Source organism: Pseudophryne corroboree, chromosome 1 (genome assembly GCF_028390025.1).
Source record: "Pseudophryne corroboree isolate aPseCor3 chromosome 1, aPseCor3.hap2, whole genome shotgun sequence".
Lineage (NCBI taxonomy): Eukaryota > Metazoa > Chordata > Amphibia > Anura > Myobatrachidae > Pseudophryne > Pseudophryne corroboree.
In genome coordinates, this window is record NC_086444.1 from 751414827 (window position 1) to 751441571 (window position 26745).

Genomic DNA, 26745 nt, shown 5'->3' on the forward strand with positions numbered 1-26745 from the left:
ACTTGTGGGAGGGCAACTTAGGTAGAATAAAGCCAGTTTGTGCAAGGGCCTCCAAATTGCCTCTTTTTCCTGCCAGTATAAGTACGGACTGTCTGACGTGCCTACTTGGATGCGGTCACTCATATAATCCTCCACCATTCTTTCAATGGGGAGAGAATCATATGCAGTGACAGTAGACGACATGTCCGTAATCGTTGTCAGGTCCTTCAGTCCGGACCAGATGTCAGCATCAGCAGTCGCTCCAGACTGCCCTGCATCACCGCCAGCGGGTGGGCTCGGAATTCTGAGCCTTTTCCTCGCACCCCCAGTTGCGGGAGAATGTGAAGGAGGAGATGTTGACAGGTCGCGTTCCGCTTGACTTGACAATTTTGTCACCAGCAGGTCTTTGAACCCCAGCAGACTTGTGTCTGCCGGAAAGAGAGATCCAAGGTAGGTTTTAAATCTAGGATCGAGCACGGTGGCCGAAATGTAGTGCTCTGATTTCAACAGATTGACCACCCGTGAATCCTTGTTAAGCGAATTAAGGGCTCCATCCACAAGTCCCACATGCCTAGCGGAATCGCTCTGTGTTAGCTCCTCCTTCAATGTCTCCAGCTTCTTCTGCAAAAGCCTGATGAGGGGAATGACCTGACTCAGGCTGGCAGTGTCTGAACTGACTTCACGTGTGGCAAGTTCAAAAGGTTGCAGAACCTTGCACAACGTTGAAATCATTCTCCACTGCGCTTGAGACAGGTACATTCCACCTCCTATATCGTGCTCAATTGTATAGGCTTGAATGGCCTTTTGCTGCTCCTCCAACCTCTGAAGCATATATAGGGTTGAATTCCACCTCGTTACCACTTCTTGCTTCAGATGATGGCAGGGCAGGTTCAGGCGTTTTTGGTGGTGCTCCAGTCTTCTGTACGTGGTGCCTGTCCTCCGAAAGTGTCCCGCAATTCTTCTGGCCACCGACAGCATCTCTTGCACGCCCCTGTCGTTTTTTAAAAAATTCTGCACCACCAAATTCAAGGTATGTGCAAAACATGGGACGTGCTGGAATTTGCCCATATTTAATGCACACACAATATTGCTGGCGTTGTCCGATGCCACAAATCCACAGGAGAGTCCAATTGGGGTAAGCCATTCCGCGATGATCTTCCTCAGTTGCCGTAAGAGGTTTTCAGCTGTGTGCGTATTCTGGAAACCGGTGATACAAAGCGTAGCCTGCCTAGGAAAGAGTTGGCGTTTGCGAGATGCTGCTACTGGTGCCGCCGCTGCTGTTCTTGCGGCGGGCGTCCATACATCTACCCAGTGGGCTGTCACAGTCATATAGTCCTGACCCTGCCCTGCTCCACTTGTCCACATGTCCGTGGTTAAGTGGACATTGGGTACAACTGCATTTTTTAGGACACTGGTGAGTCTTTTTCTGACGTCCGTGTACATTCTCGGTATCGCCTGCCTAGAGAAGTGGAACCTAGATGGTATTTGGTAACGGGGGCACACTACCTCAACAAATTGTCTAGTTCCCTGTGAACTAACGGCAGATACCGGACGCACGTCTAACACCAACATAGTTGTCAAGGCCTCAGTTATCCGCTTTGCAACAGGATGACTGCTGTGATATTTCATCTTCCTCGCAAAGGACTGTTGGACAGTCAATTGCTTGGTGGAAGTAGTAAAAGTGGGCTTACGACTTCCCCTCTGGGATGACCATCGACTCCCAGCAGCAACAACAGCAGCGCCAGCAGCAGTAGGCGTTACACGCAAGGATGCATCGGAGGAATCCCAGGCAGGAGAGGACTCGTCAGAATTGCCAGTGACATGGCCTGCAGGACTATTGGCATTCCTGGGGAAGGAGGAAATTGACACTGAGGGAGTTGGTGGGGTGGTTTGCGTGAGCTTGGTTACAAGAGGAAGGGATTTACTGGTCAGTGGACTGCTTCCGCTGTCGCCCAAAGTTTTTGAACTTGTCACTGACTTATTATGAATGCGCTGCAGGTGACGTATAAGGGAGGATGTTCCGAGGTGGTTAACGTCCTTACCCCTACTTATTACAGCTTGACAAAGGCAACACACGGCTTGACAAATGTTGTCCGCATTTCTGGTGAAATACTTCCACACCGAAGAGCTGATTTTTTTGGTATTTTCACCAGGCATGTCAACGGCCCTATTCCTCCCACGGACAACAGGTGTCTCCCCGGGTGCCTGACTTAAACAAACCACCTCACCATCAGAATCCTCCTGGTCAATTTCCTCCCCAGCGCCAGCAACACCCATATCCTCCTCATCCTGGTGTACTTCAACACTGACATCTTCAATCTGACTATCAGGAACTGGACTGCGGGTGCTCCTTCCAGCACTTGCAGGGGGCGTGCAAATGGTGGAAGGTGCATGCTCTTCACGTCCAGTGTTGGGAAGGTCAGGCATCGCAAACGACACAATTGGACTCTCCTTGTGGATTTGGGATTTCGAAGAACGCACAGTTCTTTGCGGTGCTTTTGCCAGCTTGAGTCTTTTCATTTTTCTAGCGAGAGGCTGAGTGCTTCCATCCTCATGTGAAGCTGAACCACTAGCCATGAACATAGGCCAGGGCCTCAGCCGTTCCTTGCCACTCCGTGTGGTAAATGGCATATTGGCAAGTTTACGCTTCTCCTCCTTTAGATTTTGGAGTCCTTTTTTTACTGATATTTGGTGTTTTGGATTTTACATGCTCTGTACTATGACATTGGGCATCGGCCTTGGCAGACGACGTTGCTGGCATTTCATCGTCTCGGCCATGACTAGTGGCAGCAGCTTCAGCACGAGGTGGAAGTGGATCTTGATCTTTCCCTAATTTTGGAACCTCAACATTTTTGTTCTCCATATTTTAATAGGCACAACTAAAAGGCACCTCAGGTAAACAATGGAGATGGATGGATACTAGTATACTTATGGATGGACCAGCGACTGCCGACACAGAGGTAGCTACAGCCGTGGACTAACGTACTGTGTCTGCTGCTAATATAGACTGGATGATAATGAGATGAAATTAATATATATATATATATATATAATATCACTAGTACTGCAGCCGGACAGGTATATATATTTATTATGTAATGACTGATGACGGACCTGCTGGACACTGTCAGCTCAGCAGCACCGCAGACTGCTACAGTAAGCTACTATAGTAGTATGTATCAAGAAGAAAGAAAAAAAAAAAAAAACACGGGTAGGTGGTATACAATTATGGATGGACCAGCGACTGCCGACACAGAGGTAGCTACAGCCGTGGACTACCGTACTGTGTCTGCTGCTAATATAGACTGGATGATAATGAGATGAAATTAATATATATATATATAATATCACTAGTACTGCAGCCGGACAGGTATATATATTTATTATGTAATGACTGATGACGGACTTGCTGGACACTGTCAGCTCAGCAGCACCGCAGACTGCTACAGTAAGCTACTATAGTAGTATGTATCAAGAAGAAAGAAAAAAAAAAAAACACGGGTAGGTGGTATACAATTATGGATGGACCAACGACTGCCGACACAGAGGTAGCTACAGCCGTGGACTACCGTACTGTGTCTGCTGCTAATATAGACTGGATGATAATGAGATGAAATTAATATATATATATATATATATATATATATATATATATATAATATCACTAGTACTGCAGCCGGACAGGTATATATATTTATTATGTAATGACTGATGACGGACCTGCTGGACACTGTCAGCTCAGCAGCACCGCAGACTGCTACAGTAAGCTACTATAGTAGTATGTATAAAGAAGAAGAAAGAAAAAAACACAACGGGTAGGTGGTATACAATATTATATATATATTATATACAATTATATATATATATATATATATATATATATATTAAACTGGTGGTGATTATTAAACTGGTGGTCAGGTCACTGGTCACACTATCAGCAACTTGCAAGTAGTACTCCTAAGCAGACAATCACAATATATATTATACTGGTGGTCAGTGTGGTCACAATGGCAGTGTGGCACTCTGGCAGCAAAAGTGTGCACTGTACGTTATATGTACTCCTGAGTCCTGCTCTCAGACTCTAACTGCTCCCCACTGTCAGTGTCTCCCCCACAAGTCAGATATACATTATACAGTCACACTATCTATCTATCTATCACTTCAGCAAGTAGTAGTACTCCTCCTAATGCTCCCCAAAATTACTACTGTCTCTCTCTCTACTCTAGTCTCACTCTCTTCTTCTCTTCTCTATAAACGGAGAGGACGCCAGCCACGTCCTCTCCCTATGAATCTCAATGCACGTGTGAAAATGGCGGCGACGCGCGGCTCCTTATATAGAATCCGAGTCTCGCGATAGAATCCGAGCCTCGCGAGAATCCGACAGCGGGATGATGACGTTCGGGCGCGCTCGGGTTAACCGAGCAAGGCGGGAAGATCCGAGTCGCTCGGACCCGTGTAAAAAAAAATGAAGTTCAGGCGGGTTCGGATTCCGAGGAACCGAACCCGCTCATCTCTACTAGTCCTGTTTCCAATAAAGCCTTGTTACCGTATTCCACCATAGTTATTCTTGTACGTATAAGGTGGGGGGTGTTGTTCGTACTGGGGTATCCCTGTCCTTCTGCCCAGGTCCAGCCGTTCGACGCAGATCGCTGCCGAAGCCGAGACAAGTAAGAACTGGGCTATCCGGGAAGCCGACTCCGGACGGGCGACAGACTCCAGGTACTCAGCACTGCCCATCACATAAGCCCCTGCTGTCAGTCCGTGCAGAAGGTCAACACTTCACATGTTGACATTCTGCAGATAACAACATGTTCAATGTTGACATTTCAACAATGGCGACATCTTAACTGTAAACATTATTAGATCTGGGTCCATTGGAAAGGAAGACACGCTGTACATCTTAAACCTAGGATCAAGCATGATCGCCAAAATGACGTGATCCAATTTCAGGGTATTGATAACCCTTGAATGCTGGCAACGCGAATAAAGGACTTGATCTACATGTCCCACATACTTAGTGGAATCACTTTATTTCATGTAATTTCTCTAGCTGATTTTCCAAAAGTCTAATTAGGGGAATCACCTGGCTCAAGCTAGCAGTGTCTGAACTCACTTAATGGGTGGCTACTTCAAAGTGTTTCAGCACCTTGCACAGGAAAGAAAGTATTCTCCACTGAGTATATCCCCCCTCCTCTCCCAATGGCATGGCTTGTTGTGTAGCTGTGGATGGCTTTCTGCTGTTCCTCCATCCACTGAAACATGTATAGTATTCCACTTTGTTACCACCTCTTGCTTCAGTTGGTGGCAGGGCAAAACGAACTGTTCTTGGAGCAGCTGGAATATTTTTGAATCAGGATAATGGTGGGGTGAAGTTTATTGCAGTTGTAGAATTCTATTATATCTTCTTTAGAGGTACTACAGATGATTAGAATGCCATTGTATCAGAAACATACTAGAGAATAGATGGACAGGTGGACAAAAGGTGTCTTTCAAAATTTGTCATAAAGAGATTTACTAACTGTGGCAAATGTCTAGGCCTGTTTGTAGCATCATTGCTAAAGAGAAGTAGTTATGAGTGATTATTCATTCATAATTCCAGCATAGGCACTGATACCAACCGCATCCAAGTATTCTTGGGAAACTGTTAGTCAAGATTCCAAATCTACATTGGCTACAAGGGTTCCACTTTGTCATTGGCTTATAGTGGACATTTTGTTTAATAAATCTGTAGTTTTCTTGAGGTAGATGGCTGTGGTTTAAGGTTTCTCTCCACCCATCCAATCATAGTTTCTCTTACGTCCTAGTGGATACTGGGGAACTGTTCTTAAGTACCATGGGGTATAGATCGGGTACACTGGAGCCTGGCACTTTAAAAACCTTTAATGTGTGCGTGCGTGTGCAGGCTCCTCCCCTCTATGCCCCTCCTACCAGACTCCGTTTAGAAAAATGTGCCCAGGGAGCTGGGTGCATTTCTCTGGAGCTCCAGAGAGTTTCCTTTATTTTTTATTTTAGTTATTTATTTTCAGGTAGTACTGATTGGCAACCAGTCTACCTGCTTCGTGGGACCTTCAATTAAGGTCGAAACAGACGTCTTGTCGAAAAGACGGCAGTTTTCGTCTTTTTCAGGTCGGAAGGGGTTCCGACCTATTCAGTCCCCAGCATTTTTATTCGACAAGTCGGGGAATTCGACTTGTGGAATAATACGTGAATTGGCGGTATAGCTGCCGATTCACGTGCTTCTGAGGAAAACGGGGCCAAATCCGACAGGTTTTGGCCCCGTTTCCGACCATCTCAGTTCGACTTAAAAAAAAGTTGAACTGAGATGAGGGACCTGAGAGGAGGAGAGGGGGGAGAGTTGCGGGCAGACGGGGGACATCAGCGCTACAGCACAGTGCTGCAGGAGGATGTGGCACAGCCGCCGCTCACTGCAGCGTCCACCCGGCTCCAGCAAGTGAGGTCCCGCTTACTGGAGCCGGGTGGACGCTGCTGTGAGGTCTGGCGGCTGTGCCACATCCTTCTGCAGCGCTGCTGTCCCCCGTCTGCCCGCGGCTCTATCCCCTCTCCGGTCCCTCATCTCAATTCAACTTTTTTAAAGTCGTATTGAGGGGGTCATTCCGAGTTGTTCGCTCGCTAGCAGATTTTAGCAGCATTGAACGCGCTAGGCCGCCGCCCTCTGGGAGTGTATCTTAGCTTAGCAGAATTGCGAACAAAAGATTAGCAGAATTGCGAATTGTAAATTCTTAGCAGTTTCTGAGTAGCTCAAGACTTACTCCTACACTGCGATCAGCTCAGCCCGTTTCGTTCCTGGTTTGACATCACAAACACGCACTGCGTTCGGCCAGCCACTCCCGCGTTTTATCCTGGCACACCTGCGTTTTTCCGCACACTCCCAGAAAACGGTCAGTTTCCGCCCAGAAACACCCACTTCCTGTCAATCACACTCCGATCACTTCAACGATGGAAATTCTTCGTTCGGACGTGAGTAAATCTACTAAGTTTTGAGCTAAAATACTTAGCGCATGCGCACTGCGTACCATGCGCATGCGCATTTTCGCCTTAATCGCTCCGTTGCGAAAATCGGCAACGAGCGAACAACTCGGAATGACCCCCTGAGATGGGCATTGAATAGACCTTGTCGGATCCATTCCGACAAATGCATGTCGGAATGGATCCGACCTCAGTTGAATATACCCCTTAGAGTGGGGACCGAACCAATTTCCTGAGGGTTAATGGTTCGTAATCCCAGCTGACAGGAAACTGAGCTCCTGAGGTGCTGTTTCACACACCATACTGTGTGTGTCCATGCCAGGAGCTAGCCGCCACCCTCTAACAGAAGCCGAAGATCATCAGGTGCAGAGAGTGTTAACACCGGGGTCCCAGTTAGCGGGTCCCCGGTGCGGTTTGGCGGCATGTCACGCGGCGGTCACGGGCCACAAGCTGTGGTGCCCGCCGTGGACTACACTGGCTCAGCGGGCTTATGCTCAATAGTGCTCACTGTCATTAGGCTTTGTGTGTACTGTATATTCTAATTCAGCCAGTATAAGCATTAGTGGGATCACACGCCAATACAGGGGCGGGGTTTCCCAGAGAACGGGACCAGAGGCAGGAAGGCGACATTTCCTGCTGCTGTGGATCATTAAGGCTGCATGCACGCTGCTCCTCCATGGACCCACGCTGTTGCAGACTCTGTACTGGTACCAGGGGGTCACAGCGGGGGGGGGAGAGCACATCAGCGGTAGCGCCGCTGCAGATCTATAAGGTGATACACATATTTTCACACACTGTGCTGCTGTGTTCTGTGTGCTGGTCTCCGTTTCTCTGTGTCACTCCAGGGGCTCTTCAGGGTCGGTGTGGAGTTGTTTTTCAGTGAGTTGAGCTGTACTACAGTTGTGTACAATATGTCTGTTGATATGGTAATGTGTGCTGTTGTAACTCTACCCCTTCTTCTGCGGGGTCCCTCGTGTGAACAGTGCTCCTTATCTCCACAGGGACACAGTTCACAGGCACCTGACTGGCTAGATACTTTTAAGAGCATGATTCACAATGTGAATTCAGAATTAGCTGCAGCTAAGAAGGAGAGACAGGTGTTAAAACAGTCTATTGATTGTATGGCCAAAGCAGCAGATACCAGAAAGGCTTCTCAGCCCCCTCTGTTGGTTTCACATAAATGCTCACTGCCACAGGTGCTCCAGTCTGATTCTGACCAGACTGATGTGGGTGATGATGATGATGATATGGAAGAGGACAGCTCTCTGTACCCCGGGGTGGGGGCCCTCATTTATGCTGTAAGAGAGGTTCCTTACATACCAGATCAGGAAGCAGAACCAGATGAGGAGTTGTACTTTAATGTTAGACCCAAGACCTCAGCCATGTTTCCTGTGACTAAGGAATTAAACTCCCTGGCCATGGAGGCATGGGTAAACCCTGACAAGAAATGTAAAACTCCTCAGAGGTTTTTATCTACTTTTCCTGTCCCAGTTGAGGACAGGAAGGTATGGGAAATAAAATCATCAGTTGATACGTCTGTGTCCAGACTGTCTAAGAAATTGGTACTGTCGGTGCCAGGGGCTATATCCCTTAAAGACCCTGCTGACCATAAAATTGAGACCACTCTCAAGGCAATATATATGGCAGCGGGTGTAGCACAGCACTCCACTGTAGTTTGTGGTTGGATTCTAGGGCAGTAGTCAAGTGATCCGATAATATTATTAATGGATTAGACACTCTGCCCCAGGATGAGGTCATTACTCTGCTGCAACACATACAGGAGGCTGCAAATTTTATGAGCGAGGCTATAAAGGAATTGTGTAAGAAAAATGGCTGCACTACTGCTATGGCAGTTTCGTCACGCAGAGCCCTGTGGTTACGTTAATGGTCAGCGGACACTGATTCCAAAAAGGGTGTAGAAAATCTTCCCTTTACAGGTGATGCCTTATTTGGGGACGAGTTAAATAAATGGATTTCCCAGGCAACGGCGGGTAAGTTTACCTATCTGCCATCGGCTGCGCCACCTTCTAGACGTTCTTACACAGGACCCTCCTTAAAGTCCATTTTATGTGGCAAGGTTCAGAGGCAGGGGCCGAAGGGTCTCCATCACTTCGAGAGGATCTCATCGTAAGTCCCGTAAACCTGCAACTGCTATGTCCCTGGACCAGACCACCGGATCCCCTGTCGCTAAGCCTTCCGTGTGACGGTTGGCCCCAGCAGCAAGGCGATTTTCAGGTAGTGCTCACCTTCAACACTTTGCCCAAGTTTGGGCGAAGTCCTGCCGGGATCCTTGGGTGAGGGACCTCATTTCCCAGGGATACCGGCTGGAATTTCAAGCACTTCCTCCTCACAGATTTTTCAAATCGGGCTTACCAGTTTTGCCCGCAGCAAAAGTTACCTTGCAAGAGGCTATTGAAAAACTTCTGCGGACAGGGGTGGTGGTTCCAGTACCTCCTCCGTTACACAACAGGGGTTTTAACTCCAGTCTTTTTGTCATTCCAAAATCAGGCGGTTCAGTGCGACCCATCTTGAACCTGAAGTCTCTAAACCCGTAATGCGGGTGTTCAAATTCAAAATGGAATCCTAGTAGGCATTGGTGTCCAGTCTGGAGGAGGGGGAATTCCTGGCATCTCTGGATGTCAAGGATGCTTACCTACATATTCCCATGTGACTCCCTCATCAGGCTTTCCTCAGGTTCGCCATATTGGATGACCATTTCCAGTTTCAGGCCTTACCCTTCGACCTATCCACAGCTCCGAGGGCCTCCTCCAAGATCATGTCGTAGATGATGCTGCAACTGCGCATGATGGGAGTCAGCTTAGTCCCCTACTTGGACAATCTCCTGATAAAGGCTTTGCCCAAGGAGCGTCTACTGCACAGCATTGATCTGACAACTCGCTTACTTATGGATCATGGGTGGATCCTAAATTTCCAGAAATCTCACCTGGAACCGACCCAACGTCTTCAGTTCCTGGGAATGATACTGGATACAGTGTCTCAAAGGGGTGTTTCTTCCGATGGACAAGGCCTTGACTATCCAGGCTATGGTACGCTCAGTGCTCCGGCCTCGCAAGGTGTCCATACATCTTTGCATCCGCTTGCTGGGCAGGATGGTTGTTGCTTACGAGGCAATCCAATACGGCAGATTTCATGCCCGCCCATTTCAGCTGGATCTGCTGGACATATGGTTGGTGTCTCACCTTCACATGCATCAGGAAGTGACCTTATCTCTGAAAGCCCGGATTTCTCTATTGTGGTGGCTACAAGTTCCTCACCTGATAGAAGGCAGGAATTTCAATATCCAATCATGGATTCTACTGACAATGGATGCCAGCCTCCAAGGTTGGGGGCTGTGAGTCACAGCCCCCAACCTCGGAGGCTGGCATCCAGGGGCCCAGTTCCAGGGGATATGGTCAGTGCAGGAATCTGCTCTGCCGATAAACATCCTGGAAGTCAGAGCAATCTACAATGCTCTTCTGCAAGCTTCCCTTCTCCTGATAGATCAGGCGATCCAGGTTCAATCAGACAACACCACGGTGGTGGCGTACATAAACCAACAAGGGGGAATAAGAAGCAGTGCAGCGATGCGAGAAGTGTAAAAAATACTCTTCTGGGTGGAGGCCAATGCAAAGGCCATCTCAGCCATATTCATTCCAGGAGTGGACAACTGGGAAGCAGACTTCCTCAGCAGAAATGGGGCCTACATCCCTAGGTGTTTCAACAGTTAATTAATCTGTGGGGCTGTCCGAAGGACCATTGTGTCGTGCTTAGTTACTGTTTTGCTTTAAGCCAGCAATAGTAACAAATAGGATTTTCATAGGATTTTCTCTACCCTAACATAAAATTATAGCCCTTCAAGTCTATTGGGCATAACAGAATGGTAACATTTTATTAAATTGTGAACAACAATATAATACATTTAAATGCTCCATTTAATACAATATAGAGTTTGGTGAATAACAATGTTTAGAATCAATAAATTCATGTTGCTTACCTGGTAAAGGTAATTGTACTAGTAGACCACTAACACTGGAATCACGGCTTAATTTGCTTAAAACATCCAGCAATTCTTCCTGAGAAATACTGCTGGGCCTCAGTATAACTTCACTGGAAATTCCTGAAAAAAATAAGACTAGTTTGGGAATTGCATATACTTACTATAGATTATACAATTATTATACAATGAAAATGCATTTAGACATATGGAGACAGTAAATCTGTTATGCAAGTGGGAAAGTTGCATGTAATACCACTATTATACTAAATATTGCGTGTCGCAGCCAGGAGCATTACACGGGTGCTACCCGGCTGCGACCTGCGTCAGCCCCCTTTCCCACTGAAGTCTCCAAACCGGCATATTGCCGGGTTGGTGTCATCAGCGGTGACAAGCTCTCCAATCGCCGCCTGTATATCACTGTGAATGGGAAGACGGGTCACATCCGTTTACACTGCACAGTTTGCCGGGTTGTACCCATATTCAACCGTGCAAACTACCCGAGTTAGAATACCAGGTCACTCGACCTTTTTTTACACCAACCAGCAACACCGGTTATGCACAGTTATGTGCAATAACCCGTGTTATGTGCTGGCGGTGTAAAAGGGGTATCATTTAGTGACTGTACCCTTGATGCAGACCTTAGCTGCCCGTCTCCCAAGACCATCACTATTTTTATATTTTTGCTATGCTGACAACTACAGTAGGTTAGGAGACAGCTGTCAATGCTGGTGAAACTAATGCACTTTAACTGTTCAAGCAAGGGACCTACAGTATGTACTAAGCCTTATAAAGAGATAAAATACCAGCCAATCATCTCCTAGCTGCCATGTTAAAGGCAGTGTTTGAAAAAATAGGATTTCAATAAATCCTTTTCTTTTAGTCCGTAGAGGATGCTGAGGACTCCAAAAGGACCATGGGGTATAGATGGGATCCGCAGGAGACATGGGCACTTTAAGACTTTAAATGGGTGTGAAATTGCTCCTTCCTCTATGCCCCTCCTCCAGACCTCAGTTATAGGAACTGTGTCCAGGGAGATGGACATTTCGAGGAAAAGGATTTTTGTTAAACTAAGGGTGAGATACATATCAGCTCACACCACAACACACCGTACAACATGGCTTTTAACTAAATACCAGTTAACGGCATGAACCAAAATCAGCAACAGGCTGATCTTAACCAAAACACAACTTTTGTGTAACATAAACAATAACTATTAACAAATACTGCAGATAGAGTCCGCACTGGAACAGGCGTCCAGCATCCTCTACGGCAGGCATTCCCAACCACGGTCCTCAAGGCACACCAACAGTGCAGGTTTTAGTGATATCCAGGCTGCAGCACAGATGGTTAAATCACAATAGCTCAGCTACTAATTAAGTCACCTGTGCTGAAGGCTGGATATCACTAAAACCTGCACTGTTGGTGTGCCTTGAGGACCGTGGTTGGGAATGCCTGCTCTACGGACTAAGAGAAAAGGATTTACCGGTAGGTATTAAAATCCTATTTTCTCATACATCCTAGAGGATGCTGGGGACTCCAAAAGGACCATGGGGTTTATACCAAAGCTCCAGAACGGGAGGGAGAGTGCGGATGACTCTGCAGCACCGATTGAGCAAACATGAGGTCCTCATCAGCCAGGGTATCAAACTTGTAGAATTTTGCAAAGGTGTTTGAACCCGACCAAGTAGCTGCTCGGCAAAGTTGTACCGCCGAGACTCCTCGGGCAACCGCCCAAGATGAGCCCAACTTCCTGGTAGAATGGGCCTTCACCGACTTCGGAAACGGCAATCCAGCCGTAGAATGAGCATGCTGAATCGTATTACAGATCCATCGTGCAATAGTCTGTTTTGAAGCAGGAGCCCCAATCTTGTTGGGAGCATACTGGACAAACAGTGCCTCTGTTTTCCTAATACGAGCCGTTCTGGCTACATAAATTTTCAAAGCTCTGACTACATCGAGAGACTTTGATTCAGCCAAGGCTTCAGTAGCCACAGGCACCACAATAGGTTGGTTCATGTGAAACGAAGAAACCACCTTTGGTAGAAATTGTTGACGAGTTCTTAATTCCGCTCTATCAGCATGGAAGATTAAATAGGGGCTCTTGTGAGACAAAGCCGCTAATTCCGACACCCGCCTTGCGGACGCCAAGGCCAATAACATGACCACTTTCCAAGTGAGAAATTTTAACTCAACCTTCTGTAAAGGTTCAAACTGTTAGGGTCTCCTGCCCTGTGCTGCCACGTCGTCATGGCAACCAGGAGACAAGTGCTAGCAGAGTAACCTGAGCGCAGCTGATACTCCGGTTCGGGTCTTTTGCTGTGCAGTGGTTACAGGCTCTGTGCACGGTAGGGGATCCGGTGCTGGTTTTTGTGCTCACAGTCTGTGAGGTCTGAGTGGGGCGTGGACAGCACCTGCTTTATAAGGCCTCTTCTTAGGGTAAGCAGATGCTGCTGAATCTTTGTTGGTTAGTCAGTTCCTGAAAGTTAGCCAGTACTGTGTAGCTTTGTATTTGTTTGTTGCTTACTGCAAATAGGCCTGGGGATTTGGTATTACACTCTGCCAATCCAGACCTAGCAGTAAGACTGGAGTCAGTCGTTTAGCTTGCTGGGGTTCTGTTACTACTCTGTGAACTTAGCAAGTTTGCGGCTGTATTCTAAGACTTGCCTGTCTAATCCTGTCTCACTGTGCTAGGTGTCAGGGGTCAGTTTAGTGGCAGTAAGCTGAACCTGTGCACTGCAAGTGAGAATTAGGATTGTGGAGACTCTCCTTGTGTCTATCATTCCATCTCTGACCAAGGAGTTTACTGCCACACCCGTTGGTAACCCTTTAGGGTTTTGCTGTTGCCCTTAGCAACAGCATTTCGGGTTCTCTACGTATTAAAACACAACATCTTGCTTTTCTCATCTGAGCATTACCAATACAAGGGAGACACCCAGTTCCTTAGCCTCTGGGCTTCTCTGTTCACTTTGTGTGTATTTTGTTACCCTATCACCTTCTGTGTACGTTATGTCATATTCCCCAGTCTGTCTGTGAGTCCATTTGTTTTGCATAACAGTTCAAACACCAGTACATTCCTGCAGGCACTGGTGTGCATAACATATTCAGCAGCCTAATACTCCTGTTGAAATTTTGTGGGAATATGGAGCATACCCCTCAAAATACGTTGCAACAGGTGGTCGATCAGGTGCAGGTCCTGACTCGACAATTTAATGATTTGTCCATTAAAATGCACACCTCCCAGGCTGCTGGCGGAGCTCCCGCAGCAGCAGCACCTGCATGGGGTTAAGGAGCCGAAAGTAAATCTCCCGGATCGTTTTTCTGGAGATCGCTCGCAGTTCTTTTGTTTCAAGGAGAGCTGCAAGCTATACTTCCGGCTTAGGCCTCAGTCTTCTGGGTCGGAGATTCAGCGGGTGGGCATAGTGATTTCCTTGCTACAAGGAGACCCACAGGTCTGGGCATATGGGTTGCAGCCTGACTGTCCGTCGCTTAAAAGTGTTGATGCTTTTTTTACGGCACTGGGCATGTTGTATGATGACCCTGACAAGACGGCCTCAGCCGAGGCTCAGATTTCGATCCTTAAGCAAGGGCGAAGGCCAGTTGAGGTTTACTGTATGGAGTTTCGGAGGTTGGCCCATGATACCCAGTGGAATGACCCAGCCCTGAGACACCAGTACCGAAGAGGTCTTTCTAACCAGATAAAGGACCAACTGGTACAATATCCCTTGCCTGATAGCTTGGATCAGCTCATGCAGTTATCCATCCGGGTGGATAGACGGCTGAGAGAGCATAGGCTTGAAAGGGAGACTGAGATTTCCTTCCTTCCCAAGGGAACCTCAGACTCTGAGGAATTTTCCGAGGAGCCTATGCAGATTGGGGCTACCCGCCTCTCCTCGCGTGAGAAGACGCGGAGGAGACAGCAGGGGTTGTGTTTGTACTGTGGGAATAAAGGTCATGTAGTAGTATCATGCCCAGAAAAGCCGGAAAACTTCAGGGCCTGAGGGTGATGGGAAATATCCTGTCAGGCCAGAAGTCAGAATTTCCCAAGAAGACTTTTATCATTCCGGTGACCTTGAAGATCCTGGGTCAAACTGTCAAGACTGAGGCCTTTGTGGACAGTGGGGCCGACGGGGTTTTTATGGACCGCCAATTCGCCCTGAAACACTCTGTTCCCTTAGTACCCTTGGCATCGGAAATTGAGATTTGTGGGTTAAACGGGGAACCATTATCCCATTGTAAAATTACCTCTTGCACTAGCCAGATTTCTTTGTTTATTGGAGCCACACACTCTGAAAAATTGTCCTTTTATGTGACTGTCTGTACTTTTGCCCCATTGGTGTTGGGGTTACCCTGGTTAAGGGCCCACAATCCTCAATTTGACTGGGTCTCTGGGGAGATTCTTAGTTGGGGTACTGATTGTTTCAGGAGTTGCTTGAGCCTTCCAGTCAGGCTCTCGCAGCTAAGTTTGCCAGGATTGCCAGGGTGTTATGCAGATTTTGCGGACGTGTTCTCCAAAAAAGTTGCAGAGGTACTACCTCCCCATCGCCCCTATGACTGTGCCATTGATTTGTTGCCAAATGCTAAGCTTCCCAAGAGCAGGTTGTACTCCCTGTCACGTCCTGAGACTCAGGCTATGGCAGAGTACATTCAGGAGAACTTGGCTAAGGGATTTATCAGACCTTCACAGTCTCCAGTTGGGTCGGGGTTCTTCTTCGTGGGTAAAAAGGACGGTTCGTTGCGACCCTGCATCGACTTCAGGGAATTGAACCGTATCACGATTAAAAACTCATACCCACTGCCTCTCATTTCGGTCTTGTTTGACCAGCTTCGTACTGCCACCATTTTTTCTAAGATTGACCTACGCGGTGCGTACAATCTAATCCGAATAAGAGAGGGGGATGAATGGAAGACTGCCTTTAATACCCACTCAGGGCATTATGAATATTTGGTGATGCCTTTTGGGCTCTGTAATGCCCCGGCAGTCTTCCAGGATTTAATGAATGATGTGCTCAGGGAATATTTGGATAGATTCTTAGTTGTATACTTAGATGACATCCTAATCTTCTCCCATTCCCTGGAGGAACATCGGAAGCATGTACGCTTAGTCCTCCAGAAACTCAGAGACCACCGGCTTGGGGCGAAGCTGGAGAAGTGCGAATTTGAAGTTCAGCAAATCGCATTTCTAGGATATATTATCTCCCCAGAAGGTTTCCAAATGGAGGGTTCCAAGGTACAGGCAGTCCTGAATTGGGTGCAGCCCACTAGTTTGAAGGCGCTTCAGCGTTTCCTGGGCTTTGCGAATTTTTATAGACGATTTATCGCTGGATTTTCGTCTATAGTGGCGCCCTTGGTGGCACTCACTAAGAAAGGGGCGGATGTTGCTCACTGGTCTTGTGAGGCTAAAGCGGCTTTTGCCCGTCTCAAAAGGGCATTTGTTTCGGCCAAGGTGCTGCGACACCCAGATCCAGAGCGTCCTTTTGTGGTGGAGGTGGATGCCTCTGAGATGGGTATTGGGGCAGTGCTTTCTCAGATGGGAGTGTCTGATAATCGCCTTCATCCCTGTGCTTACTTTTCCCGTAAATTTTCGCCTGCCGAGATGAATTATGACGTGGGTAACCGGGAATTGTTGGCTATTAAGGATGCACTCGAGGAGTGGAGACACTGGCTTGAGGGGGCTAAGTTTGTGGTCTCAATTCTCACTGACCATAAGAATCTGGCATATTTAGAGTCAGCGAAGCGTCTCAATGCCAGGCAGGCACGATGGGCTTTGTTTTTTGCTCGCTTTAATTTTTTGATAACATATCGCCCTGGGTCAAAAAACATCAAGGCTGATTTGCTCTCGCGGAGTTTTGCTCCAATCCAAGAGACCACCGAGGAGCCGTTGCCCATTGTTTCCCCATCATGTATTAAAGTGGGCATTACCCAGGACCCCTTATCATTAGTCCTTAGAGCACAGGAGCAGGCTCCTCCAGACCTTCCGGTAGGTCTTTTTTTTGTGCCTCCTAGGTTAAGACAGCGAGTGTTCCTGGAATTCCATGCCAAGAAGTCGGCAGGTCACCCGGGTATTGCCAGAACTCGGGAGTTGCTATCTAGGGCGGTGTGGTGGCCCTCGGTGGCTAAGGATGTGGATCAGTGGGTTCGGGCATGTGACATCTGTGCCCGAAATAAGACTCCTAGAGGGGTTCCTGTTGGCCCATTACATCCACTCTCTATCCCATCTAAGCCATGGACCCACATTTCAATGGATTTTGTGGTGGACTTGCCCAAATCCTCGGGGATGACAGCCATCTGGGTTGTCGTTGACAGGTTTTCGAAGATGGCGCACTTCGTTCCACTGGTTGGGCTGCCATCGGCCAGACGCCTGTCTGAATTATTTATGCTGCATGTTGTGCGTCTCCACGGGTTGCCACTTGATGTGGTCTCTGACCGCGGATCCCAGTTTGTGGCCAAATTCTGGAGGGCATTTTGTTCCGATCTCCAGATTTCTGTCAGCTTGTCGTCAGGCTACCATCCGCAGTCTAATGGGCAGACTGAAAGGGTGAACCAGTCCTTGGAGCAGTTCCTCAGGTGTTATGTCTCCAAGTGTCAGACTGACTGGGTTGCTCATCTGTCCATGGCGGAGTTTGCCTATAACAACGCGGCTCACTCTGCTACAGGGATCTCTCCCTTCCTCTGTGTGTATGGGCATCATCCTAAGGCCAATTCTTTTGACCCCCTGGACTCCACGCCTGGTGGTTCCTCTGTGGTTTCGGTCCTTAGAGGTATTTGGCGGAAAGTGAAGAAGGCCCTTGTGTCTGTGTCATTAGTGACCAAAAGGGTTTTTGATAAGCGGAAAAGACCCTGCAGCTTCAAATTAGGAGACTTCGTCTGGTTGTCTACCAAGAATTTGAAGTTGAGACAGCCATCTCATAAGTTAGGCCCCCGGTTCATCGGCCCTTATAAGATCACCAGTGTTATCAATCCGGTGGCATTTCAGTTAGATCTGCCCCGTTCTTTGGGTATCAATAAAACATTTCATTGTTCCCTTTTAAAATGGGCGATTAGTAATCCTTCTTCCAGTGGAAGACCTTCCCCTCTTCTGATACGTGGCCAGAGGGAGTTTGTTGTTGAAAGGATTCTTGACTCAAAGGTGGTTCGGGGTCGGCTGTCATTTTTGGTGCACTGGAAGGCGCAGCTGATACTCCGGTTCGGGTCTTTTGCTGTGCAGTGGTTACAGGCTCTGTGCACGGTAGGGGATCCGGTGCTGGTTTTTGTGCTCACAGTCTGTGAGGTCTGAGTGGGGCGTGGACAGCACCTGCTTTATAAGGCCTCTTCTTAGGGTAAGCAGATGCTGCTGAATCTTTGTTGGTTAGTCAGTTCCTGAAAGTTAGCCAGTACTGTGTAGCTTTGTATTTGTTTGTTGCTTACTGCAAATAGGCCTGGGGATTTGGTATTACACTCTGCCAATCCAGACCTAGCAGTAAGACTGGAGTCAGTCGTTTAGCTTGCTGGGTTCTGTTACTACTCTGTGAACTTAGCAAGTTTGCGGCTGTATTCTAAGACTTGCCTGTCTAATCCTGTCTCACTGTGCTAGGTGTCAGGGGTCAGTTTAGTGGCAGTAAGCTGAACCTGTGCACTGCAAGTGAGAATTAGGATTGTGGAGACTCTCCTTGTGTCTATCATTCCATCTCTGACCAAGGAGTTTACTGCCACACCCGTTGGTAACCCTTTAGGGTTTTGCTGTTGCCCTTAGCAACAGCATTTCGGGTTCTCTACGTATTAAAACACAACATCTTGCTTTTCTCATCTGAGCATTACCAATACAAGGGAGACACCCAGTTCCTTAGCCTCTGGGCTTCTCTGTTCACTTTGTGTGTATTTTGTTACCCTATCACCTTCTGTGTACGTTATGTCATATTCCCCAGTCTGTCTGTGAGTCCATTTGTTTTGCATAACAGTTCAAACACCAGTACATTCCTGCAGGCACTGGTGTGCATAACACAAACCAATGTGACATAAGGAACTGCAACACCACGTTAAGGTCCCATGGTGCCACTGGGGGCACAAATGGAGGTTGGATGTGTAGCACGCCCTTCACGAAAGTCTGAACTTCCGGAAGGGAGGCCAGTTCTTTTTGAAAGAAAATTGATAAGGCCGAAATCTGGACTTTAATGGAGTCTAGCTTTAGGCCCGCATCCACACCTGCTTGCAAAAAATTGAGAAAACGACCCAGCTGAAATTCATCCGTTGGAGCCTTCTTGGCTTCACACCAAGACACATATTTTCTCCAAATACGGTGATAATGCTTCGCCGTTACCTCCTTTCTAGCCTTAAGTAGTGTGGGGATGACTTCACCGGGAATACCCTTTAGAGCTAGGATTTGGCGTTCAACCGCCATGCCGTCAAGCGCAACCACGGTAATTCTTGGAACACGCATGGCCCTTGCTGTAACAGATCCTCTCTTAGAGGAAGAGGCCAGGGATCTCCTATGAGTAATTCCTGAAGATCCGGATATCAGGCCCTCTGTGGCCAATCTGGAACGAGTATCGCCTGAACCCTTGTTCTTTTTATAATCCTTATCACCTTTGGGATGAGTGGAAGTGGAGGGAACACATAGACCGATTGAAACACCCACGGTGTCACCAGGGCGTCCACCGCACTGGCTTGAGGGTCCCTCGACCTGGAACAATATCTCTGAAGTTCCTTGTAGAGGCGAGATGCCATCATGTCTATTTGAGGAATTCCCCAATGACTTGTCACTTCTGCAAAGACCTCTTGATGAAGACCCCACTCTCCTGGATGGAGATCGTGTCTGCTGAGGAAGTCTGCTTCCCAGTTGTCCACGCCTGGAATGAAGACCGCTGACAGAGCGCTTGCATGTTTTTCCGCCCAGCGGAGAACTTTTGTGGCCTCCGCCATCGCCGCTATGCTCTTTGTTCAGCCCTGGCGGTTTATGTACGCCACTGCTGTTATGTTGTCCGACTGAATCAGGATGGGCAGGCTGCGAAGATGTTCCGCTTGTAGAAGGCCGTTGTAGATGGCTCTTAATTCCAGAATGTTTATGTGTAGACAAGCTTCCTGGCTTGACCATTTTCCCTGGAAATTTTTCCCCTGTGTGACCGCTCCCCAGCCTCGGAGACTTGCATCCGTGGTCACCAGGATCCAATCCTGGTACCCGAACCTGCGTCCCTCTAGGAGGTGAGAACTTTGGAGCCACCACAGGAGAGAAACTCTGGTTCTGGAAGATAGGCATGTTTTCTGGTGCATGCAGGTGAGACCTGGACCACCTGTCCAACAGGTCCCACTGAAACACCCTGGCATGGAACCTGCCAAACGGAAGGGCCTTGTAGGCCGCCACCATCCTCCCCAGCACCCGAGTGCATTGATGAATCGACACTCTTGCCAGTTTTAGAATATCTTTGACCATGTTCTGGATTTCCAGAGCTTTTTCCACTGGGAGAAAAACTCTCTGCAGTTCCGTGTCCAGGATCATGCCCAAGAATGACAGCCGTGTTGTCGGAACCAACTGTGACTTTGGCAAATTTAGGAGCCAACCATGTTGTTGCAGGACTGTCAGGGAGAGCGCAACGTTTCTTAATAACTGCTCCTTTGATCTCGCCTTTTGCAGGAGATCATCCAAGTACGGGATAATTGTGACACCCTGCTTGCGCAGGAGCACCATCATTTCCGCCATTACTTTGGTGAAAATCTTCGGAGCCGTGGAAAGACCAAACGGCAACGTCTGAAATTGGTAATGACAATCCTGAACAGCAAACCTCAGGTAAGCTTGAAGTGGAGGATATATGGGGACATGTCAGTAGGCATCTTTTATGTTGACTAACACCATAAAATCCCCCCCCCTTCCAGACTGGAGATCACTTCTCGGAGAGATTCCATCTTGAATTTGCCGGCGACCTTTTTCCCCTTCCCCTACCTCAAGTAGCAAGGAAAGAGGACCCCCGTCCTTTTTTGATTTTATTAGACCGAAAGGACTACATCCGATAATGGGGCGTTTTCTTTTGTTGTGCAGGGACATACAGTAGAAAAGATGATTTACCCACGGTAGCTGTAGATACCAGGTCCGTGAGGCCCTCACCAACAAAACATCACCTTTATACGGCAGAGACTCCATAGCCTTCTTAGAGTCAGCATCACCATTCCATTGATGAGTCCATAATGCTCCCCTAGCCGAGATTGCCATGGCATTGGCCCTTGATACCAAGAGGCCAATATCTCTCGCAGCCTTCGTTAGATAGACTGCAGCGTCCCTGATATGACCCAGTGTCAAAAGAACGCTATCCCTATCCAGGGTGTCTAATTCAGATGACAAGTTATCTGCCCATTTTTCAACCGCACTACTCACCCAGGTCTGAGCAGCGTACCCGTATTGACATAAATAGATTTCAAGGTAGTTTCCTGCTGACGATCCACAGGATCCTTTAGGGCTGCCATGTCAGGGGACGGAAGCGGCACCTTCTTGTACAGCCGTGCTAGAGCTTTGTCCACAGTGAGGGTTGACTCCCACTTTTCCCTATCCTCAGAGGGGAACGGATATGCCATAGGAATTCTCTTGGGGATCAGTAACTTTTTGTCAGGAATTTCCCAAGCCTTTTCAAAAAGAGTGTTCAGCTCATGAGACGGAGGAAACGTTACCTCAGGTTTCTTTCCTCTATACATACAGACCCTTGTCTCCGGAAAAGCAGGGTCTTCCGTGATATGTAACACGTCTTTTATTGCCACAATAATGTACTGAATGCTCTTAGCCAGATTAGGATTCAATCTGGCATCACTATAGTCGACACTGGAATCCGAATCCGTGTCGGTATCTGTGTCTGCTATCTGGGTAAACGACCGTTTGTGTGACCCTGAGGGGGTCTGAGTTTGGGATAAAGCATCTTCCATGGATTGTCTCCATGTTTGGTTCTGAGCCTCAGATTTATCCAATCTCTTATTTAATAAAGCCACATTTGCATTCAAGACACTCCACATATTTACCCAATCAGCAGTCGGCGGTGCCGACAGATTCACTCCCACACTCTGTTCTGTCCCCACTCCAGCTTCCTCCTGGGAAGAGCATTCCACCTCAGACATGTCGACACACTCGTACCGACACCCACTATCACACTGGGCTATAGGGGACAGACCCACAATGAGGCCTGTTAGAGAAAACACAGAGGGAGTTTGCCAGCTCACACCCAGCGCCTAACCCGGTACGACACTGATATACAATGCCTCAGACCTGCAGCGCTTTTAATATATATATTAATCAACGCCAAATTAGCTTTGCCCCCCCCCCCGTTTTACACCCTGTTACTTGGACAGTAGTGAGGAGGCTAGGACCAGCGTTTCTGCAGCTGCTGTGAAGAGAAAATGGCGCTGATTAGAGCTGTGAGGGCTAAGCCCCGCCCCCTTAATGGCGCGCTTAAGTCCCGCTATTTTTTATACTGGCGGGGGTCTGTATACAGTGCCTATGTACTGTATACCTTTATTGCCAAGTGTAAACAGAGGTTTATTGCTGCTCAGGGCACCCCCTGCGCCCTGCACCCATCTAGTACCGCTTGTGTGTGGGTGCAGTGGCACGCAGCGCGACGACTGCGCGGTACCTCCGAGACAGTGAAGTCTTCTGCCGTATTAACTGAAGTCTTTGCTTCGGTTACTCACCTGGCTTCTTTCTTCTGGCTCTGTGAGGGGGACGACGGCGCAGCCCTGGGAACGAGCAGCTAGGCTATACCAAGTGATCAGACCCTCTGGAGCTAATGGTGTCCAGTAGCCTAAGAAGCAGAGCCTTTAACTCACAGAAGTAGGTCTGCTTCTCTCCCCTCAGTCCCACGAAGCAGGGAGCCTGTTGCCAGGAGTGCTCCCTGAAAATAATAAACCTAACATAAAGTCTTTTTCAGAGAAACTCAGTAGAGCTCCCCTGTGTGTGACCAGTCTCTCTGGGCACAGAATCTAACTGAGGTCTGGAGGAGGGGCATAGAGGGAGGAGCCAGTTCACACCCATTTAAAGTCTTAAAGTGCCCATGTCTCCTGCGGATCCCGTCTATACCCCATGGTCCTTTTGGAGTCCCCAGCATCCTCTAGGACGTATGAGAAATTACAGGAGCTGTTTGGTTGGCACATTATCTCTCTCCACTTTATCTCTTTCGAAGGCTTAGTACAAAGGCCCCAAAGTCTAAGACACAGTTATGTAGTAAACACAGCTCATGAATGAATAAACAGGCCACAATTTCTGTGCACTGAGTAGACACACTTTTCACTGCCAGCACTGGCATCTCCCATCAAGGTGGTCTGAGCTACAAGCAAAATGCTGAAATGCAGCAACACAGGGCCCTAACTAGAACTTTGTTAGGTGCAATTATCTATAGTGCAAAGCTAAAATAAGGCACAGTCAAAGGCGCCGAAACAGGGGAGGGGGGTTAAGGGGCCAATTCCCCCACAATTTGAAAGAGGTGTCGATGTAGAGGACAAATGGAGGAGTGGCATGCGGTCAGGTGAAAGACCGCACATCACATCCTCCATGCAGCGAATGGACAGTGCAGCGGCAGCCATTAACTATAATGCACACATTGCACAGTTCCTCCTGCTCCCTGGTGGTCCCAGCGGCTGCCCTCACTTCGGCTCTTACATGGTGCTGCAGTGACAGGCTCCTCCTCCTCCCCCCATAGTGCCGCCTCTTTCTCTGAGACTCCTCCTCCATGATGCTGCCTCCTCCTCGGTGGCTCCACCCCCACTTCTTGAGGGTTTACAAGGCAGGCACCACAGATTCAGAGATCTGGTTTCCCTTGGCTGCCTCACAGGGGATCTCATTGGCTGAAGATGTAGCAGAATTTTCTGGGTGTGGGAATTTAGGGCCTAATTCATATTTGTCCGCAATGCCGATCACACAACTGAGTGATTAATGGCAGACTGCGCACACACCAAGGTACCTTTGCGATTCCATCTGCAGTGAGAATTTAAATGTAAAGTGATTGAGGGAGCATTTGGCGGAGGTAATGGGGAGCATTGGTAAAAATCACAGGCATGTGACAGATGTTTTTGGGTGTATATCAACCCTCAACTGCGATCATGTACGTAGAAAGACATGGCGCCAGCATCGCTATTGCCGCAGTCAGTCTGTGTGACCATACACTCATAAACTTCACACGTCAGATGCATACGCACGCCACTCAAGCACACTTATCTTAGTAAATAAAGACACAACAACTGTAATTGGCGTGAAAGGGGTCAGCTTTTTATTTTGACTGAGAGGGAGGCCTATTAATACTAAAACTAAAAATGCAGACTTCCCTCTCTAACTAAGGTGGCGGGGAGAAGAACGGTTAAGCATGATAAACAACTTAATAAGGGTGATCCAAAATTATATGACGAAATAGAGCAATAAACATGTGTGTGTGAGGGGGCCTTCTGCCCCAGATGTTCTGGGATCGGCCTCCTGCCTCCATCCCGAGCAATAAAAACATAAGTGTGAGGGGGCCTTCTGCCCCAGATGTTCCGGGATCGGCCTCCTGCCTCCATCCCAGACATCGTAAATCCAAAAATCCAAGGCCAGGGGTCGACCTTCTGCCACTACCCCTGTCCACAACAGTTGTAGGGACAGAGGTACGCTCTGCCCCTACGGGTTAAAAAATAGGGCCACCGGCCCCGATATCCACACATGTTTATGATCTATCATATGGGTCCACCAGGTACGGTGGTGCCCATCAATTAATAATAAGACTATAAAATTACCTAAAAGTTCATCCGAACTTACTAACAATAAACTCCTTAAGTTGAACTAAAATAACTGTTCAGAAACCGGCCACCAAAAGCCGACACAAGTAACCCCATTGGAGCAACAAAAACCAACTCCCCAGGGCGGGAGGGTGGGTCACGGAAAAACTTGAGAGAGGCAGTATTTCCTAGGTCTGAAGACTATATGTATGTCAGACCGGCCCCTATACAGAATCCAGCCAATCACCATCCAGGCAGTTTCCCTTACGTTCCTCCCACAAAAACTGTAACCCCTTCCGTGCCAGAGTGATGCATTAAGAGGCGCGCTGCATGCCCAGCGGTGAGTTTATGTTGTCTCGGCCACATTCATGACCTACGCAATCTTAAACTTCACACGTCAGATGCATACGCACGCCACTCAAGCACACTTATCTTAGTAAATAAAGACACAACAACCGTAATTGGCGTGAAAGGGGTCAGCTTTTTATTTTGACTGAGAGGGAGGCCTATTAATACTAAAACTAAAAATGCAGACTTCCCTCTCTAACTAAGGTGGCGGGGAGAAGAACGGTTAAGCATGATAAACAACTTAATAAGGGTGATCCAAAATTATATGACGAAATAGAGCAATAAACATGTGTGTGTGAGGGGGCCTTCTGCCCCAGATGTTCCGGGATCGGCCTCCTGCCTCCATCCCGAGCAATAAAAACATAAGTGTGAGGGGGCCTTCTGCCCCAGATGTTCCGGGATCGGCCTCCTGCCTCCATCCCAGACATCGTAAATCCAAAAATCCAAGGCCAGGGGTCGACCTTCTGCCACTACCCCTGTCCACAACAGTTGTATGGATAGAGGTACGCTCTGCCCCTACGGGTTAAAAAATAGGGCCACCGGCCCCGATATCCACACATGTTTATGATCTATCATATGGGTCCACCAGGTACGGTGGTGCCCATCAATTAATAATAAGACTATAAAATTACCTAAAAGTTCACCCGAACTTACTAACAATAAACTCCTTAAGTTGAACTAAAATAACCGTTCAGAAACCGGCCAACTGCCAGGTTACCATCCTGCCACCGCCACCTGACCCGAAAACTCGACTCAACTAAACAAAGCAGAATACGAAGAAAACTCACTAAACTCAAACTAAAGAAAACAGAATACGAAACTAAAAAGACCTCAAGACCCGGCGCACCAGAGAAATTGCCCACCCCCCGGCCGACAAGCCATATAAGCGCAGATCCAGCCGCCTGCCTGCAAAAGAAGGGTGTTAGGCCCAACACCGAGGTTAAGAAATGAAATATAAGGAGAAATTGGGTAACCTAACCTACATCCCTAACAGGAAGGGGGGGGGGGGGTCGCCCAATTTGACTTGAGGCAAAAACGCAAAACTTCGTCAGCCGGCAAAAGCCGTAATTAAAGCCAACGATAAAACAAAAATTCCTCAAGGCCCCCGCAATCGCAAAGTGCAACTGCGACGAGCGGCTAATCCTCAAAAGGGGCGCACTGGGAGGAAAAGACCTGATATAGCGTCGGACTGCACCAGACCTCCACCTACCCAGTGCCCGGACATCGACTTCGGACCAACCCGCCGCAGCGGCTGCCGAAGCAGGGCTGATGCGGAAAGAGTGAGCCCCAGAGCCGGCCGGAGATAGACCCATGTATAAAATACAACGTCCCAAAACCAACCGGAATTGATACCTAGTCAACGGGGAACCACCACAATGGACGAGCCCCTCGGGAGGCGCTGGAGGCCGTACAGACGAATAAGACCGGGCCGTGGGAACTGGACAAATGCCCCGCACACGAGCCCGACCCCACTCGAACCCACAGCCCCCTGCCCACTACGTCGGTCTTGGAGCGCTGAATCCCACACCACAAACCGTCGGGGCGTACGACGACGTGGGCCGCCAGCATGGGCGAGGCAGAAGTCCGGGAGACGGACACCAGCTCACCCACCCTGAACCCACTGTGGAAGGCCCTCGTAAAGGCCGCCATGAAGAGGCGAACCTCGTATCCCCGCATTGTATCCCCGTTTTGTGAGCGCTGAATCCCACACCGCAAACCGTCGAGGCGTATGTTGACGGCTGTTATTG

The 26745-nt window shown here is 48.3% G+C and overlaps 1 protein-coding gene across 1 annotated transcript in view; it reads right to left on the reverse strand.

Moving 5' to 3' along the window:
• The window catches only part of MTHFD2L (methylenetetrahydrofolate dehydrogenase (NADP+ dependent) 2 like), a 441513-nt gene that overhangs the window by 406739 nt on the left and 8029 nt on the right, over positions 1 to 26745 (reverse strand). Inside the window, exon 3 of the mRNA XM_063955585.1 lies at positions 10961 to 11083. Within this exon, the coding sequence (XP_063811655.1) occupies positions 10961 to 11083 (123 nt within the window). The remainder of the gene's footprint in view (positions 1 to 10960; positions 11084 to 26745) is intronic.